The sequence below is a fragment of the Cololabis saira genome, chromosome 7 (assembly GCF_033807715.1).
Source record: "Cololabis saira isolate AMF1-May2022 chromosome 7, fColSai1.1, whole genome shotgun sequence".
Classification (NCBI taxonomy): Eukaryota; Metazoa; Chordata; class Actinopteri; order Beloniformes; family Belonidae; genus Cololabis; species Cololabis saira.
In genome coordinates this window covers 22,821,510-22,836,253 of record NC_084593.1, presented here as the reverse complement: position 1 = coordinate 22,836,253, position 14,744 = coordinate 22,821,510, and the positions used below count along the sequence as shown (strand labels likewise).

At 40.1% G+C, this 14,744-nt stretch overlaps 1 protein-coding gene across 2 annotated transcripts in view; it reads left to right on the top strand.

The window, feature by feature from the left end:
* Positions 1–547: 547 nt before the first annotated feature.
* atrx (ATRX chromatin remodeler) overlaps positions 548–14,744 on the top strand; it is a 41,925-nt gene continuing 27,728 nt past the window's right edge. For both annotated transcript variants that reach the window (XM_061725093.1, XM_061725092.1), the window contains exons 1-15: positions 548–706; positions 4,964–5,025; positions 5,117–5,166; positions 5,255–5,364; positions 5,454–5,534; positions 5,684–5,793; positions 5,922–5,989; positions 6,061–8,825; positions 10,969–11,041; positions 12,568–12,722; positions 12,819–12,968; positions 13,052–13,166; positions 13,263–13,365; positions 13,608–13,775; positions 14,593–14,734. In XM_061725093.1, coding sequence (XP_061581077.1) covers positions 4,969–5,025; positions 5,117–5,166; positions 5,255–5,364; positions 5,454–5,534; positions 5,684–5,793; positions 5,922–5,989; positions 6,061–8,825; positions 10,969–11,041; positions 12,568–12,722; positions 12,819–12,968; positions 13,052–13,166; positions 13,263–13,365; positions 13,608–13,775; positions 14,593–14,734 — 4,147 coding nt within the window. In that variant the 5' untranslated portion in view covers positions 548–706; positions 4,964–4,968. The remainder of the gene's footprint in view (positions 707–4,963; positions 5,026–5,116; positions 5,167–5,254; positions 5,365–5,453; positions 5,535–5,683; positions 5,794–5,921; positions 5,990–6,060; positions 8,826–10,968; positions 11,042–12,567; positions 12,723–12,818; positions 12,969–13,051; positions 13,167–13,262; positions 13,366–13,607; positions 13,776–14,592; positions 14,735–14,744) is intronic.

Here is a 14,744-nt window from a genome sequence, read left to right as displayed (position 1 = left end):
ATTGTCAAATACCGGTAAGTGATTTTTCTGGTGATGACTCTAAATGTTGAAATAGCAGTAAAACCACATTCATGATGAAATGACATAAGGGATGGAAAGGGGGGATGGCAGTTTTACAAGGGGGGATGACATCCCCCCTCAACTCGAGTACTGGCTAAAATACAGTACTAGTAGTAGTAAAGTTCCCAACATACTTCACATTTTCGAAAATAAACCTTAACCACCTCTGGCGAATGCAAAAAGGAAAGGTACCCTATATCAGTATATTAAAACATGCCAAATAGAAGAAAAAAAAACTGGTAATGAAACATGGTTTGTCTTTTCTATATCAAAAAAGATCATCACTCCTTTAACTGTACCAACAAAACGTTTATCAGCTGAAGCTGTTTTACTTTGTAGAGGAAAGTGTTTTTCTCCTTCGGCCCAACCAATCAGAGCGCTCCATGCGCTCTCAGCCAATCAGATCGCGGGCCGTCCGAGGCCCTCAGCCAATAGGAACGCTCACACAGGCTGGAGTTGGATGCGCCATTTTACTGCGTCCAGTCATCCGGCAAGATGGTCCCTTCGCTTTGTCTCGCGGTTCAATCTTGATCTCTCTCTTTGCACACCGTCGTAAAGTCACCATTCCGAGATCGAACTGGGGTCATTTATAGCTACAACAAATCTCCGCTCTGTCTTGTCGGGAAATGACGACGCCGGGAAGCAGGTGGGTACACTGTTTATAGTGTTTGTTTGGACGAGTCGGGGCCGTAGCATGCTACGTTAGCAGCTCCAGCTAACCCGGCTGCGCAGCCGGCAATCTTCAAGTTTCATCACGGATCTCCAGTTACCCCCGTCCACTGTAATGCAATCCCGACGAACTTTTACTGAATCAGGAGGTGTGATTGCGCGTGTTGCATCGCTGCTGTGTGGATTTGACACATGTTCTTCAGGTGTTCCGGCTGCGAGGAGTGCGCGGGTTTTTTTTTCTTTGCTATTGTAGTCATATGGAGGGAAGGCCTGAGCTGCACCGGTGCATGCCCATGCACATGCATGCATACCCATGCACGGCAGAGGGGAAACCATAATCCACACGGGCACTAATCCAGGCTTCCTCAGGGTTGGAAATAAAAGTTATTAACTATGAGCCGACGGCCAGAGCTCATGTTGGTAAACTCAGTGCTGCTGCTCACGAGTTCACGTGTTATGAAAGGAGACTTTACCGATGATACTCACACTGCTGCACCTTTTAGCTTATATGTGACTACGAGCTGTCTGTTATTTTTTGCTCACCGTACAGTAAATAGTGTAGGAGCTAAAAAACGCTTTTTGTGGACGAAGGAAAAACTTGTGTTTATTTCAGTCTCTCGTTACAACTGCCTCGTAGTGAATTCTAACCCACTAAAACTAAACAGTGTCTGCTAGTGAGTGGCCACTACACTTTATCGATTGTACTCATTCTACTCTCTTTTTTTTAATTGTGTATATAGTTTCATAGTTTGTTTGTTTATTTCGATCAGCAAAAAAATAAAAAAAAGTCCTTCCGACAAAACAAAAAAGGGTACAACCGCGGTTGAATTGGTTTGATATTGGATATTATGAATTCAACACCCATAAAACTTGTGATACATACCACTGATTTTGGTCATATTGCTTGTGATGTGTTCATGGTCATTTAGACTATATATCACAAGAGAGTAATTATTATAAAATCATATTATGGGCTGATTTAATGAGGTTTAATGAATTCAACACCCATAAAACTTGTGATACATAACACCGATTGTTTTCAAACCACTTGTTATGTGTTCATGTTCATCTAGACTATATATCACAAGACTGTAATTATTATAAAATCATACTATGGGCTGATTTAATGAGATTTTATGAATTGGTATGGTTTGAAAACAATCGGTGTTATGTATCACAAGTTAATTGGATGTCTTTGACTGTCGAATATCAAACCAATTCAACCGAGGCCAAATCATATATAGCATGCGTAATACGCACACATACACATTGATGCATTCATGCCTGCATCTACACCCATAAACAGTGCACATGCTCATATACACATAGATTTTAACACGTAAACACACACAGATACCTGCCACCTATACATACACATACACAGCTAATACCAAACATAATACCAGAGATTCAGTTCAATTTCCCCCAAAATCGTGATTATATACCATGTCTATAAATATCCAGTGTATTGTTTTTAAATTATTTTTAGAATTGCGCAATATTTTTACTTTCTTTGATGTTGTCAGGTAACTTATTCCACAGCTTCACCCCATGGACAGATACACACATGCTTTTCCGAGTAGTATGTACAATCGGTTGTTTGAAATTCCATCTCCCTCCATGGTTATATATGTTAATACGAGCTGTCTGTTTACTGTACCGTGAGCGAAAATAACAGTCAAATTCCCTGTTGTTTGACCTGACTTGGCCAATAAACCAGATTCTAATTCTGATTATCTGCACAGGGAGTTTTGGATAGGATCAGGAATGAGGACATCAGAGGGACAGCACATGTTAGAGGTTTTGGAGATAAAGTCAGGGAGGCCAGACTGAGACGGTTCGGACATGTCCAGAGGGGAGAGAGTGAATATATTGGTAGAGAATACTTTTATTAGAATCAGAATCAGCTTTATTGGCCAAGTTTGAACATTGTCCAACAAGGAATTTGACTCTGGTTATTTTGCTCACTGTACCCAGATTTAAAAATAGAAAACAGTAAATAAACAGATGTGGCACTTATTAACATAGATATACAGTCAAAAAACTGAAAGGTGCAGCAGTATGAGGTAGAAAAATGACGTCTCTAAATAAAATAACATATATATATATATATATATATATATATATATATATATATACAATTTTTAAAAGTGAAAGGTGGAGCAGAATGAGGCAAACATGATTATTGTTGGAAGGTGCATTGTTACAGCATGTGATAATGTTATTATAATTACTGTGTTATTATTGTTATTGCACGGTGATTGGTTTCTCTGAGACTATTGTGTGTTCATCAGAGCAACAGCTTGGGGGAAGAAACTGTCCTTGTGTCTGGAGGTTTTGACATTATACAGAGCTCTGTAGCGCCGTCTAGAGGGGAGGAGTTTGAATAGTCTGTGTCCTGGGTGTGAGGGGTCTGTAGAGATGCTACCTCCCTGTCATTATACAGTGAGACTAAAAGCAGCATCACCTCTGGTAGAAGGACGCTGAGTTTTGAACTGCCAGACCAAAGAGGAGGTTTATAGATGTAGTGAAAGAGAAAATGGAGGTAGTTGGGGTAAGAGAAGAGGATGCAGAAGACAGGCTCAGATGGAGGCAACTTATTCGCTGTGGCGACCCCCTGAAGGGAAAAGCCGAAAGGAGAAGAAGAATCAGCTGCACAGGGAGTGACATTTAGGTCCTGATTCTGTTTGCTCAGATTTTATTTGCTAGTGTCAAAATTGAGGGATGGTTCAACACGGCTAGCGGTCAACTTTATCAGCACGTTATGATGATGCAAAATAAACACTGATGGTCGTGACTTGAAAGCGGGAAGTTTAGAGGAAGTGCAGGCCTACAAGCGTTTGGTGTTTTGTAGGCGTACTGAAATGTTGTGATCGTATGTTTATATTTTAATTGTCTCTGGAAAGTTGTCTTGGAGTTTTTGTACTGAACACAACAATAGCGTTGTTTTCTATATCACCATTTCCCCAATTTGTTAAAAAAACACACATTCCCAGATCCCTAAGAGTGCACATCAGGTCAATCCTTATATTGATCACGGATTATTCTCGATTCTTTAAAATACATGCTTTGAAATGTTGAATTGCAGTTATCAGATACAGACATAACACAGCAGTAAAACTCATCAATATTACTGACAACACAAGCAGAATATACATCAGTTCGACTTATTTGATATTTTATTCATTTTCCCCATATTTGTTCTTATATTAGTTAGGGTTGTTTTGTTTTTAATTTATAGACCAGGGAAAAAAAGCCAGAATGTAATTTTGAAACTGATCATTATATTTCAATGATGCACATTACAAACAATGGGTAACTGAGGCCGCACTTCCTGAAAAATTAACAATACTTAAACATTTAAATTATGCACTGTTCATAACCTGAACTATACTTGAAAAGGACTATGGCTCCTGTCGCATCTTAGATCATTTATGCTGGTCCAAATAACTTGACTGATTTGTAAATAGATGGACTGATAGCATCTTTCCTAACAGATTCCCATTTTCTGCATGGTCTGACCTGCTGATTCTGTTTTTTCTTTTGAAGTATAATCAACACCATACATTAGCTAAACCATGAATGAAAGATAGCAAAACCTGCAGAGTGAGTGCTATATTATATTTATTTTTAACCTTTTGTCTGTTTCAGGGTATTGAGCACGCCCAGCAGAGTAATGACCTTTAAGTGTCGGATTAAGTTTGCAGTCTGTTTTGGTTATGTTGCTTTATTATTATCATTATTATTAGTATTGCCTTAATTTGTATAATAATAATAATAATAATAAATAACTTTATTTATCCGTTAGGAACTTCATTTGTGGAAAAGCATCAGCATCAGTGCGTGTACAGATAACATATGCAACAGGACAGTACAGAAACAAACCAAACAATCAATATAAATCACTAAAGTATAAATCACTGTTTGCTACTATGTACTTACAGTGGGAGAAAAAAATCACTGGGCTCTTCTCAGTGATTGTGTAATCATGGTGCTTACTGATGGGGATTTGTCAGTATTCTAAGCTGATGCATTTACTGTCCCATATCCCCTTGCAACTAATATGTTGCTGGATGGATGGATCACATAGATGCATAATGTAAATAAAAACACTTAAGAAAAATTTCAAATGCACAAGGCTGTACATTTGTAGAGGGGCTACCAATATTGGTTAGTTTTTGTTTTTTTTAAACCATTCAGTGATATTAATGCAGGGGAAAAAATGTCTTTTCAGGTAAAATGAGCTTGGCTTCTTCTGAATCGCACCTAGATAAAATGGCAGGAAAAGAAGAGGAGGTAAGTGTGCAATCTCATTGCCAGATGACTTGTTTTGAATAGTTTGTTTTTGATTGCTAAACTTTGTAAATAAATCCTGGTTCTTTGCCAGCCTGGGAGCTCAGCAGAAAGTGTGAAGGCTTCCTCTTCTCGCAACAAAAGGTGAGTGAAAGTTTTCTTAGGCCTTTTATTTTGTAGGCACTTGTTCACACAGTTCCAAATTTTCAAGGTACATGCTTGTACATTTTAGAAAAGCAAGCACTGTATGCAAGCACACTGGATTGAATGAGTCTGATGCTTCAGCCGAGAGCGAGAATGAAGGTGCAACCTCTGACAGTAATCCAGCAAGTGGATCTAAAGGTATGGACTATAAAACACTTGTTCTTGTTTAATGTATCCATTTTTAATGCTCAAATAAATGTTAATTTCTTGATTGTTTCATTTTTCAGGCACATTGGTGATAAGGCCAACTGCAAATGAAAATAAAGGCGCCATGAAGCTCAGAGTGGATTTTAAACACAAAAACACAGGTGTCTTAATTCATGTTCCAAATATGTTATGTAGGTTAATGTTCCCAATTAAGTCAACATAGGATTTTTAATTAAATTACCTACAATATCCAAGTGGGCAAAGTAAATATGTGAATCGGGAAAAGCTGAAACATTTTTTAATTCATCAGATGACACCCTGCCGAAGAAGGTCAGCTGCACTGCCTGCGGAAAACAAGTTAACCAGTTTCAGCGCAATTCTCTACACAAACATCCTGCGCTCAAAGTGCTCATTTGCAAGGTAGGAATTTTGCTCATTTCATCCACAATTTGCATTCTTTCCAAACCACTATGACAAGCCGCATCACCACCTAAGGTTTATGTTCCTACTTTTATTGATAATTGCATGATGTGTTCTTCTTCTTCTAGTCATGTTACAACTACTACACAAGTGATGACATCAGCAGAGATTCTGATGGGATGGATGAGCAATGCAGGTATGACCAAGACCAAACACTGGCCTTATTTTGTGTTTGGGCTCAGATGTTAATAAGAACTTTGTTCTTAGGTGGTGTGCTGAAGGTGGAAAGCTCATCTGCTGTGACTACTGCAACAATGCCTTCTGCAAGAAGTGTATTCTGCGCAACCTGGGCAGGAAGGAGCTTTCATCCATTACTGATGAGAACTCAAAGTGGCATTGCTTCGTGTGCCAGTCTGAGCCCCTTCAGGATCTGGTCTTGAAATGCCGCAGCATCATGGAGAAACAGGAACACATGCAGCTCAAACAGCAAAAAAAAGATAAACCAGAGGAACGTGGAAGCAAGAAGGACAAGAGCAAAGCGGCCAAAGAGCACAAAGCAGTTACAAATGGAAAAGAACATCCTGAAGGCTCTGGGACCATGACATTCTCTTACAAAAAACTGGAAATACCCAAAGAACTGATAAAGAAAGCAAAAAAGCTTGTTGAAACTACAACCGGTTTGAATAATACTTTCATCCAGTTCATCCAGCAGACAGCTGAGGACCAGGGAAACAAGTCTATCAGGTATCGGCATTTGAAAGCCTTCAAAGCAGTGCTTTCTGATTTGAAAAAGGCCCACAATGCTTTGGAGGCGGCTTTAGAGCCGGAATTTAAAAATATGGAGTTGCAGAATGGAAATGAAGGACAGCATGTTAGACAAACCACTACTGTTGAGGTACATGCAGAAAAAGATGACATGGACAGTGTTGCAGGTTCAGTTCATGAGGCTGACACAGTCCAAGAGGTGGACAACAAGCTGCCTAATGAAGCTGATTCCGTTTGCAAGGACGACACAGCTGAAGAGGAAAACAAAGAAGTGCTTGATGAAGCAGATTCAGTTCATGAGGACACAACTGGCGAGGAGGGCAAGGAACCACATAAGGAAGCTGAATCAGTATGTGAGATGGAAACAACTGAAGAGGGGAGCCAAGAGCAGCAGAGCAAGCCGGATGTGGATAAGAATGAAGTATCAAATGATACTGAAGCAAAAGACCACCAATTGGAACCTGAAGTAACCAAAAAACCCGTTGAAACTGGACTCTGTGATGATATGCCAGTGTCAACCACCGGTGAAATATCATTAGATCAGGACATTATGTCTGTGCCTCCTTCAGTTCCCGAGGAGCTTTTCCAGATGGTGGAGAGCCTTGCAGATTCCTCCATGCTGTCACAGACTGACAATACTACAGACACGGAGACAAAATCAAACGGAAACTCTGCAGAATCTGTGAACCCCCAGCCCAAAGTGAAGAATCTCATAGTTAAACTGACACCTGTACCAGTCGTGAAAACTTGTGAGTCAAGGTCCTCCAGGTCCAAAAGCAGAGAAAATGAGGCAGCGGTGAAGGAAGAGTGTGAAAAGAAGAGCGGGGATGGGAAAAATTCTGCTTCCGGTTCAGTTGACGAGGCCAGCAGCCCACCACCCAGTCGTCGTTCTAGTAGAGTCAAAACAACTCCTTTGAGAAAGCAGGCAGAGAAAAAGGGCAAGAAGGAGTCTTCTGAGTCTGAGTCGGAGGAAGACGCAAAGGACAAGGACAAATCCTCCAAAAAATCCAGTAAGCAGGCAGAGAAAAAGAGCAAGAAGGAGTCCTCTGAGTCGGAGGAAGACACAAAGGACAAGGACGCAAAGGACAAGGAAAAATCCTCCAAGAAATCTAGTAAGCAGGCAGAGAAAAAGAGCAAGAAGGATTCGTCTGAGTCGGAGGAAGACGCAAAGGACAAATCCTCCAAGAAATCCAGTAAGCAGGCAGAGAAAAAGAGCAAGAAGGAGTCCTCTGAGTCTGAATCGGAGGAAGACGCAAAGGACAAGGATGTAAAGGACAAGGACAAATCCTCCAAGAAATCTAGTAAGCAGGCAGAGAAAAAGAGCAAGAAGGAGTCCTCTGAGTCGGAGGAAGAGGACAAGGACGCCAAGGACAAATCCTCTAAGAAATCCAGTAAGCAGGCAGAGAAAAAGAGCAAGGAGTCTTCTGAGTCGGAGGAAGTCGCAAAGGACAAGGACAAATCCCCCAAGAAATCCAGTAAGCAGGCAGAGAAAAAGAGCAAGAAAGAGTCCTCTGAGTCGGAGGAAGACGCAAAGGACAAGGACAAATCCTCCAAGAAATCCAGTAAGCAGGCAGAGAAAAAGAGCAAGGAGGAGTCCTCTGAGTCGGAGGAAGACGCAAAGGACAAATCCTCCAAGAAATCCAGTAAGAATACAAAAGGAGTCAAAGAGGAGACTAAAGCTTCAGATAAGACAATGGAAGACTCTGACTCGGATGAAGTTCCACACATATTGCTGGAGAAAGCAGCAGAAGGCAACAGCTCCGACGAAGAACAAGAAAGCACAACCGCCAAAGGGAGCTTATCCAAAGCAAACGCATCCACACGGAATAAAGAGAAGTCCTCCAAACGGAAGAGGAAGTCTGAGAGCTCTGGTTCAGATGCAGAAAGTAAAGGCCAGAAGAAGAACAAGAAGAAAAAGGAGAAAGGCTCGGACTCCTCTGAATCAGACTCTGACCAGGAGAAGGACACAAAGACGAAAGCTGCCACATCAAGGAGGAGATCCAGTCGTGTAAAGAAACAAGATGATGCAAAAGAGGAAGAAAAAAGCTCACCGGAAAGAAAGAAGCCTAATCGGAAGCGGTCTTATGAAAAGAAGCGCAAAGGAAAGAGTCCCAAAGCAACCTCCAAGTTGCAGTCTTCCTCCAGTGAAGATGAAGAGGAGGAACAGGCTGATGGTGCCTCTGGAGAGGACAGTGATGAGCAGAAGATCAAGCCCATTGTGGAGGACAATGTGGTCGGCGGTGGCGGAACCTTCCAACAGTCCTCAGGTAACATTGTCTAAGTCGGAAAAATCGCACGTTAACAGAAATATAAAAAAAAAGGCTAAAAATAATTTTAAATCCCATTTTATATTTGTGATTGCAATTTTCCTACAAAGAATAGAATGGATTGCATTAACTTAATCAACGATGGAAAACTAACTGGGTAGACTGTATCTGTTACCAGCAGCAGTCCCGCAATGAGACCATGGTAACCACAACAGGGACGGGGAAAGTCCCTGCCTTGAGTTCTTTACCTCAACGTTGCACGGAAACACTGTTGGGAAATACGTGGCGTCACTTGCTGGTGGTTGGGCATCCTGTAGGCAGGCGATGACCTAGTTAGTCCCTCTGAATAGCCACTTTTTCATTATTGAGGAAAAACCCCAAGCCTGTTTAGGCAGAGCCAGGCCGTTTGATTTCTTAGTGTCACTTTCAGCGCTCATCTGGGCTAATTGAAGCTGCCCTCGCCCCAGATTTATAGCCCCACTTTTTTGTGCAGCCGAGCAGGGCTTAATGTTGATCCACGTGGTATCCAGATAGCATTGGAGGTTTTACAGTTCAACATTTATCCAGTTTATTTTCTTATTAACTGTTAATGATAGGGTTACTTTGCCGACAATGGCTCTTAACATTTGTCACAGATACGGCGGCTTCAGTTTTATATTAATTCCAGTTGCTGTTGGTAGCTTTAGGTGCTCATTGCCGTATTGTGCGGCTCGCACCTAGTGATGGCACAGCTGTTATTTTCATTGTGCTGAATAAGTTAATTTGAAACATGCCATTGACAGAATCGTTTAGTCCGTGATCTCAACTCTTCATATCAGATTTGCTGAACTGAAACACAGTTAAATGGAACGACAAGGCCCAAAACAATAGTCCCGTATAAAGCTATTCTCTGTCTGCCCACACATTTGTTTAAGGATTTAGCCATTCATGGATAATAATTGTCTGGGTATATTGCACTACATATACCTTTTCTCAAGGTTTTTCTAAACTGGTCCATCTGCAAGCAGAGCTTCAATTCAGCTTTTCCTCCCACACACACACACATTACCAACCCCTCCTAACCTCACACACACATAAGGTAATAGCAGGGGTATGGCTCTGTTGGCACTGTTGCTAACTAGGGCAAATTTTGTACATTTCAGATTTTGTTTCTCTTCAGCCTTTAATTCAAAACGACACAAAGTGAAAAATGAGCATCCTTTTGAACAATAACACCTGTGTGCAAGTTTCTACTTCCGTTTGCTTCAGGCACAGAGATAGGAGTCATATTTATCAATTATCTTAATGCAGATGTTGGGTTTTTTTTTGTTTTTCTTTTTTGTGTGTGCCAATTGGAAAAAAAGGAAAACTTATGGATGTGATGATGAAGAAGAATGGCACACTAAAATGATGAGATGAACATGGATGGAGCTGAGATGGTTGCTGCATTTGTGTACACCGTACTGGTAACACTGAATGGGAAGAGGTTCTGAAGTTGAAGGGGCCGTGGCCACGTTTCCACTACTGAGTCAAGCCCGGCCAAGGCTTGTAGCCCATGGCTTGTAGCCCATGGCTTGTTTTCATGAAATATTTCTGTTCCCACTGTCAGTCCCGCTGTGGGGTCCCTCTGAGAAACAAATTAATATGGTAAATTAGTATTCCTGCATCTCAAGCTAACAGCCAATCCGGTTTGAGGAAGTGACTTCAGTATAGTTACACATAAAGGGCCAAAAAACACACAAATTATAGTTCCTCCATGCTTCATACTTTTTCAAGTAAGTCGTCAAACTTGACAGGTGAAAAGATAGGAAATGATGAGTCTTGCAGTTACAGCTGTGGCAAGATCAGTGCTTCATTCAATGAACGATCTAAAGTAACAAACCACAGAACGTACCAAAGACGACAATGAAGTTGGGTGATAATCGGCAGCTTTAACTGCCAGAATCAGGCTTCACAAGTCCATGATAAATGCCAAACTGTAAACCAATTAAATATACTTTAAAAAAAATAGACAAAACATTCAAAACCAGGAATCATGCCAAACATTCACTGAGGCAATTGTTATGTCTAAAGTTTAGATAACACTGATGTGTTTGTCAAAGCAGAAAATCATGAGCCTAATCCCAAACTGTTCAACTACATGTGGATCATTTTGTTTCAACAGGAGATGAAGTGGACACTAAAGAGGATGTCACTCAGGGTTGTGGCGACGACGATGATGACGATCCTGAAAACAGGTATCCAGAAAATGCTGCAATTTAAAGTTGTTCTTGATAAAGGGGTGGTGTTAGCAACCAGTGCTAAAGTGGTACTGGTTCTGGACCAGTCAGTACTAAAATATCAGTACGCACTGGGAAAAAGCATTGCCATCTGTATTAATGTCACCAGCGTGGTATGATTATTCGCCTTAAAAGTGTTTTGGCTTTCAATCCTGCTCATGGCCAAAGGTTCTCATGTGGATATAATCCAACAAAGATAAACTAAATGCAGGAAAAACAAAAAAGGGTTGTGTGTTATAGCATTGTTAAACATTTAGAAAAGCAGGTTTTTTACACCTGGAGACTGTTTCAGCTGAGCAGCAGCTGCTCCAAACGGCCTTGGACTTTAATATGTTACTTTCCATCCCTGCCATGTTTTTATTTATTTTTTTAAATTATTTTTAACGCTGATAAACTAATCAAAATAATTGATGTTGGTTTGAAGCTCTTCCAAGTTATATTTCCAAATAATCCTAGATTTGAGTTGGTTAATGCAGTGTCGTTGAGCTGCTTCAAATCTTTTTCTGGAAGATTTTACAGACCTTCGTTTCAGTGACATCGATTTAAGGACCTCTGAAGTCAGCATTGATAAATGTTTAGTCATTATTGAGATCATTCTTATGAATGTAACACACCATAGTGACTGTACACAAGCATACAATGTGTAGTGCTTTTTGTATATTGCTTTACTTCAAAGGTTGCTTGAAGCATGATGTGGTTCAGTCTGTTTCTGCAGATGAATATTGTCTCAGTTTCAAGTATTGTTAAAAAGGCACCTTTTGAATGGATTGTCAATTCAGTCTTGTTTATTGCAAAGGAATCTATATTTTTGTACAAATATGCTCCAAACTCCACAAGTATTTCGGCAGCCAGTCGTTGTATGTCTGGGTATGCTAATAAATAATTGAGCAGTAGTATTTATGTCACTATTTGTGCAAGAAATTTGGACCCACTGGATCTCCAGAATGGTTGAATTACTTTAATCTTTTTTCACCAAGAGTCGTTAAACAAATTATAGTTAGTTTGTCATCTTTCAATGTAGTAAATGACTAGTTTTAGATCTTGGACATTAGCATCATTGAGTAACAACTTTAAGAAAAAAAAAATTGAAAACATGACAGAATTCCTCCTTTCAATGTATTAGACTTTTAATTTTCATTCAGCTTAAACACCAATAACTGAAGACAATTCTACTGTTTTAAGCGCTCATCAGAATGCCTTTAATGGCCATTAGCCACTGAAATTTGAATGGAAAAATAAGATTTTGTTAACACAGCTGTTTTTATATGTGACAAAAGTGCATTACTTATGCTAAAGGTTTGAGTTGTGACGAGGGTGTAATAGGCATGACATGGCAGTATTCATTTTAGTCTTTCCTTTCTCTTTTTTTCCTCTGTTTGCAAAAAAGATGAGGGCAAACCATGAGTGAAAAGTCATTTCTTATTTGACAAAGGCACACTTTGATTATGTTTGGTCGGTCTGTGTTTTGTCTCTTTTCCCTGAAGGATTGCTAAGAAAATGCTTCTCGCCCAAATAAAATCCAACTACTCTTCGGGAGCAGACACCTCCTCCGATGAGGATGAAGAAGCGGATAAAGAAAAGAAGTCTTCAAAGAAAGTTAAAGAAGAAGAAGAAGATGAGGATGATGATGAGGATGAAGGTAGCATTTGGGCTAAATATACCTAGTTTGTGTTCAGATAATCCTCTTATATCTTGCAATGCCGCAAACACATCTTTTTAAAATATTTCTTTTCAGATGAAGATGAAACTGAAGACTCTGGCTCAGACATTGAAGTGAAGAAGACTGGCAGACGCCACAAGTTACTTCGTCATAAACTGTCTCTCAGTGACGGTGAATCAGGGGAAGAGAAAAAAAAGAAAAACAAGGGAGGGAAGAAGAAGAAAGGTAAGTTCAGATCAATTTTTTTTCCTTTTTTTTTAATTTTGTCAGCTATTAGACTTTTTACTTTTTGTTGTTTTGTTTCGTAGTAAGCAGCGATGACTCTATGGACTCAGACTTTGAAAAGTCAGAGTCCAGTTCATCGTCTGGGATGAGTGAAGAGGTTAGCGAATCGGAAGACGATGGCAAGCGTCGAAAGACCAGGTGAGAAGAAATAACTCCATCCACTGGGTGTCAGGTGCATCTGTATTGCATTTGTGCTCCTCTTAAGTAAATAATTACCACTTTTGTCCTTTGTAGATCTTCAAAGAAAAAAGATGACGAGACACAGAGAAGTTACAAGCAGCAGAAAAAGAAGCGGCGCAGGATCAAAGTTCAGGACGACTCCTCCAGCAATGAGAAGGTGTTTTAAATGCACTACTAAGTAGTTCCCCTAACCTTTTTTAGCAATTTTGTATTTGGGTAGAATTTCTAAGTGGATGCAACTGACCAATATGAAGTTTCCTACTGATGTTATGCATGACGTCTAAAGTGATATTAGAATTTCCCCCTGGGGTGTGTCTTGAGGATTACTGAGGCCACAAATGAATCACAGGAACTGGAGCTTTGAGATCAAAGGGTTCAACTAAATATTTATTCCAACAGAGTGGAGAAGGTGACGACGATGATGAAGGCAAAAAGGGCCGCAAAAAGATCCGCAGAATCTTGAAGGATGAGAAGCTGCGCACAGAGACGAGAGATGCTCTGAAAGAGGAGGAGGAAAGGAGACAGCGCATTGCTGAAAGAGAGGCTCTCAGGGAGAAACTTCGAGAGGTAAAATCAAATGTCCTGATGTTGTGTGATCTTGTTCAGTTTTGACACTTGTAATTTTTCCACTTAGCAAAAAATGTGTTTGAGGAGCTAATGACTAGCTGTGACGTTGAAATTGCTTTTAAATAAGATCTAATTTCAGATAGTACCGATGTAACGCTGTGCCAGCTGCAGACTTGATTATGTCTTTGTACGCTCTATTTTTAATTTATTTCAACTGCTATTTGTTGCAACTTCAAAAAAATAATTAAAACTGTTATGAAGATTTTATTATCTATATTTTACCCAACCTATAAAGTTTTGTCGAAACTATAAAGATATTTTTCACAAACACGAAAAAAAAGCTGTCTTGCAGCTTTGCTGGTGAATTTTAATAAGGACTGCTTGATTCAGTTGTATTGAAATCCATCATATGAGCAGAAATGGCCGAGAAGGAAGCAGATTTTAGCTGCTGACTCTGGTTGCCAGGCGGGAAAACCCAAATACTTGGTTTTAGAACTATTGTAAGGATAAATTAATGAGCTTCTTTTTTTGAAAGAGGCGTGAGAAATGTTTCATCTGACTGCTTAAAGGTTATGTTGGGAGAGAAGAGAAGCTACCAAGTGTAATTAAGCTTTGATAGAAATTAAGAGACCGGCAGGCAACATATTCTGTGTTGGAGAGCTAAAAACTATTGTCATGCTTAAAAATATCAACATATGAAGATGCATCAACCCCCCCCCCCTCCCCCCTCCCAGACACGCACATATAAATAAATATTTATTTACTTTTTTACCAAAAATTACATTTCCATGTTCTTCTACCTGTACTCTTCCCTCAGGTGATCGTCGTGAAGGAGACTTCCGAGGTGACCTGTCCTATCACAACCAAGCTCGTGCTGGATGAGGATGAAGAGACGAAGGAGCCATTGGTGCAAGTGCACAGGAACCTTGTTACAAAACTCAAACCTCATCAGGTTGATGGTAAGTTTGT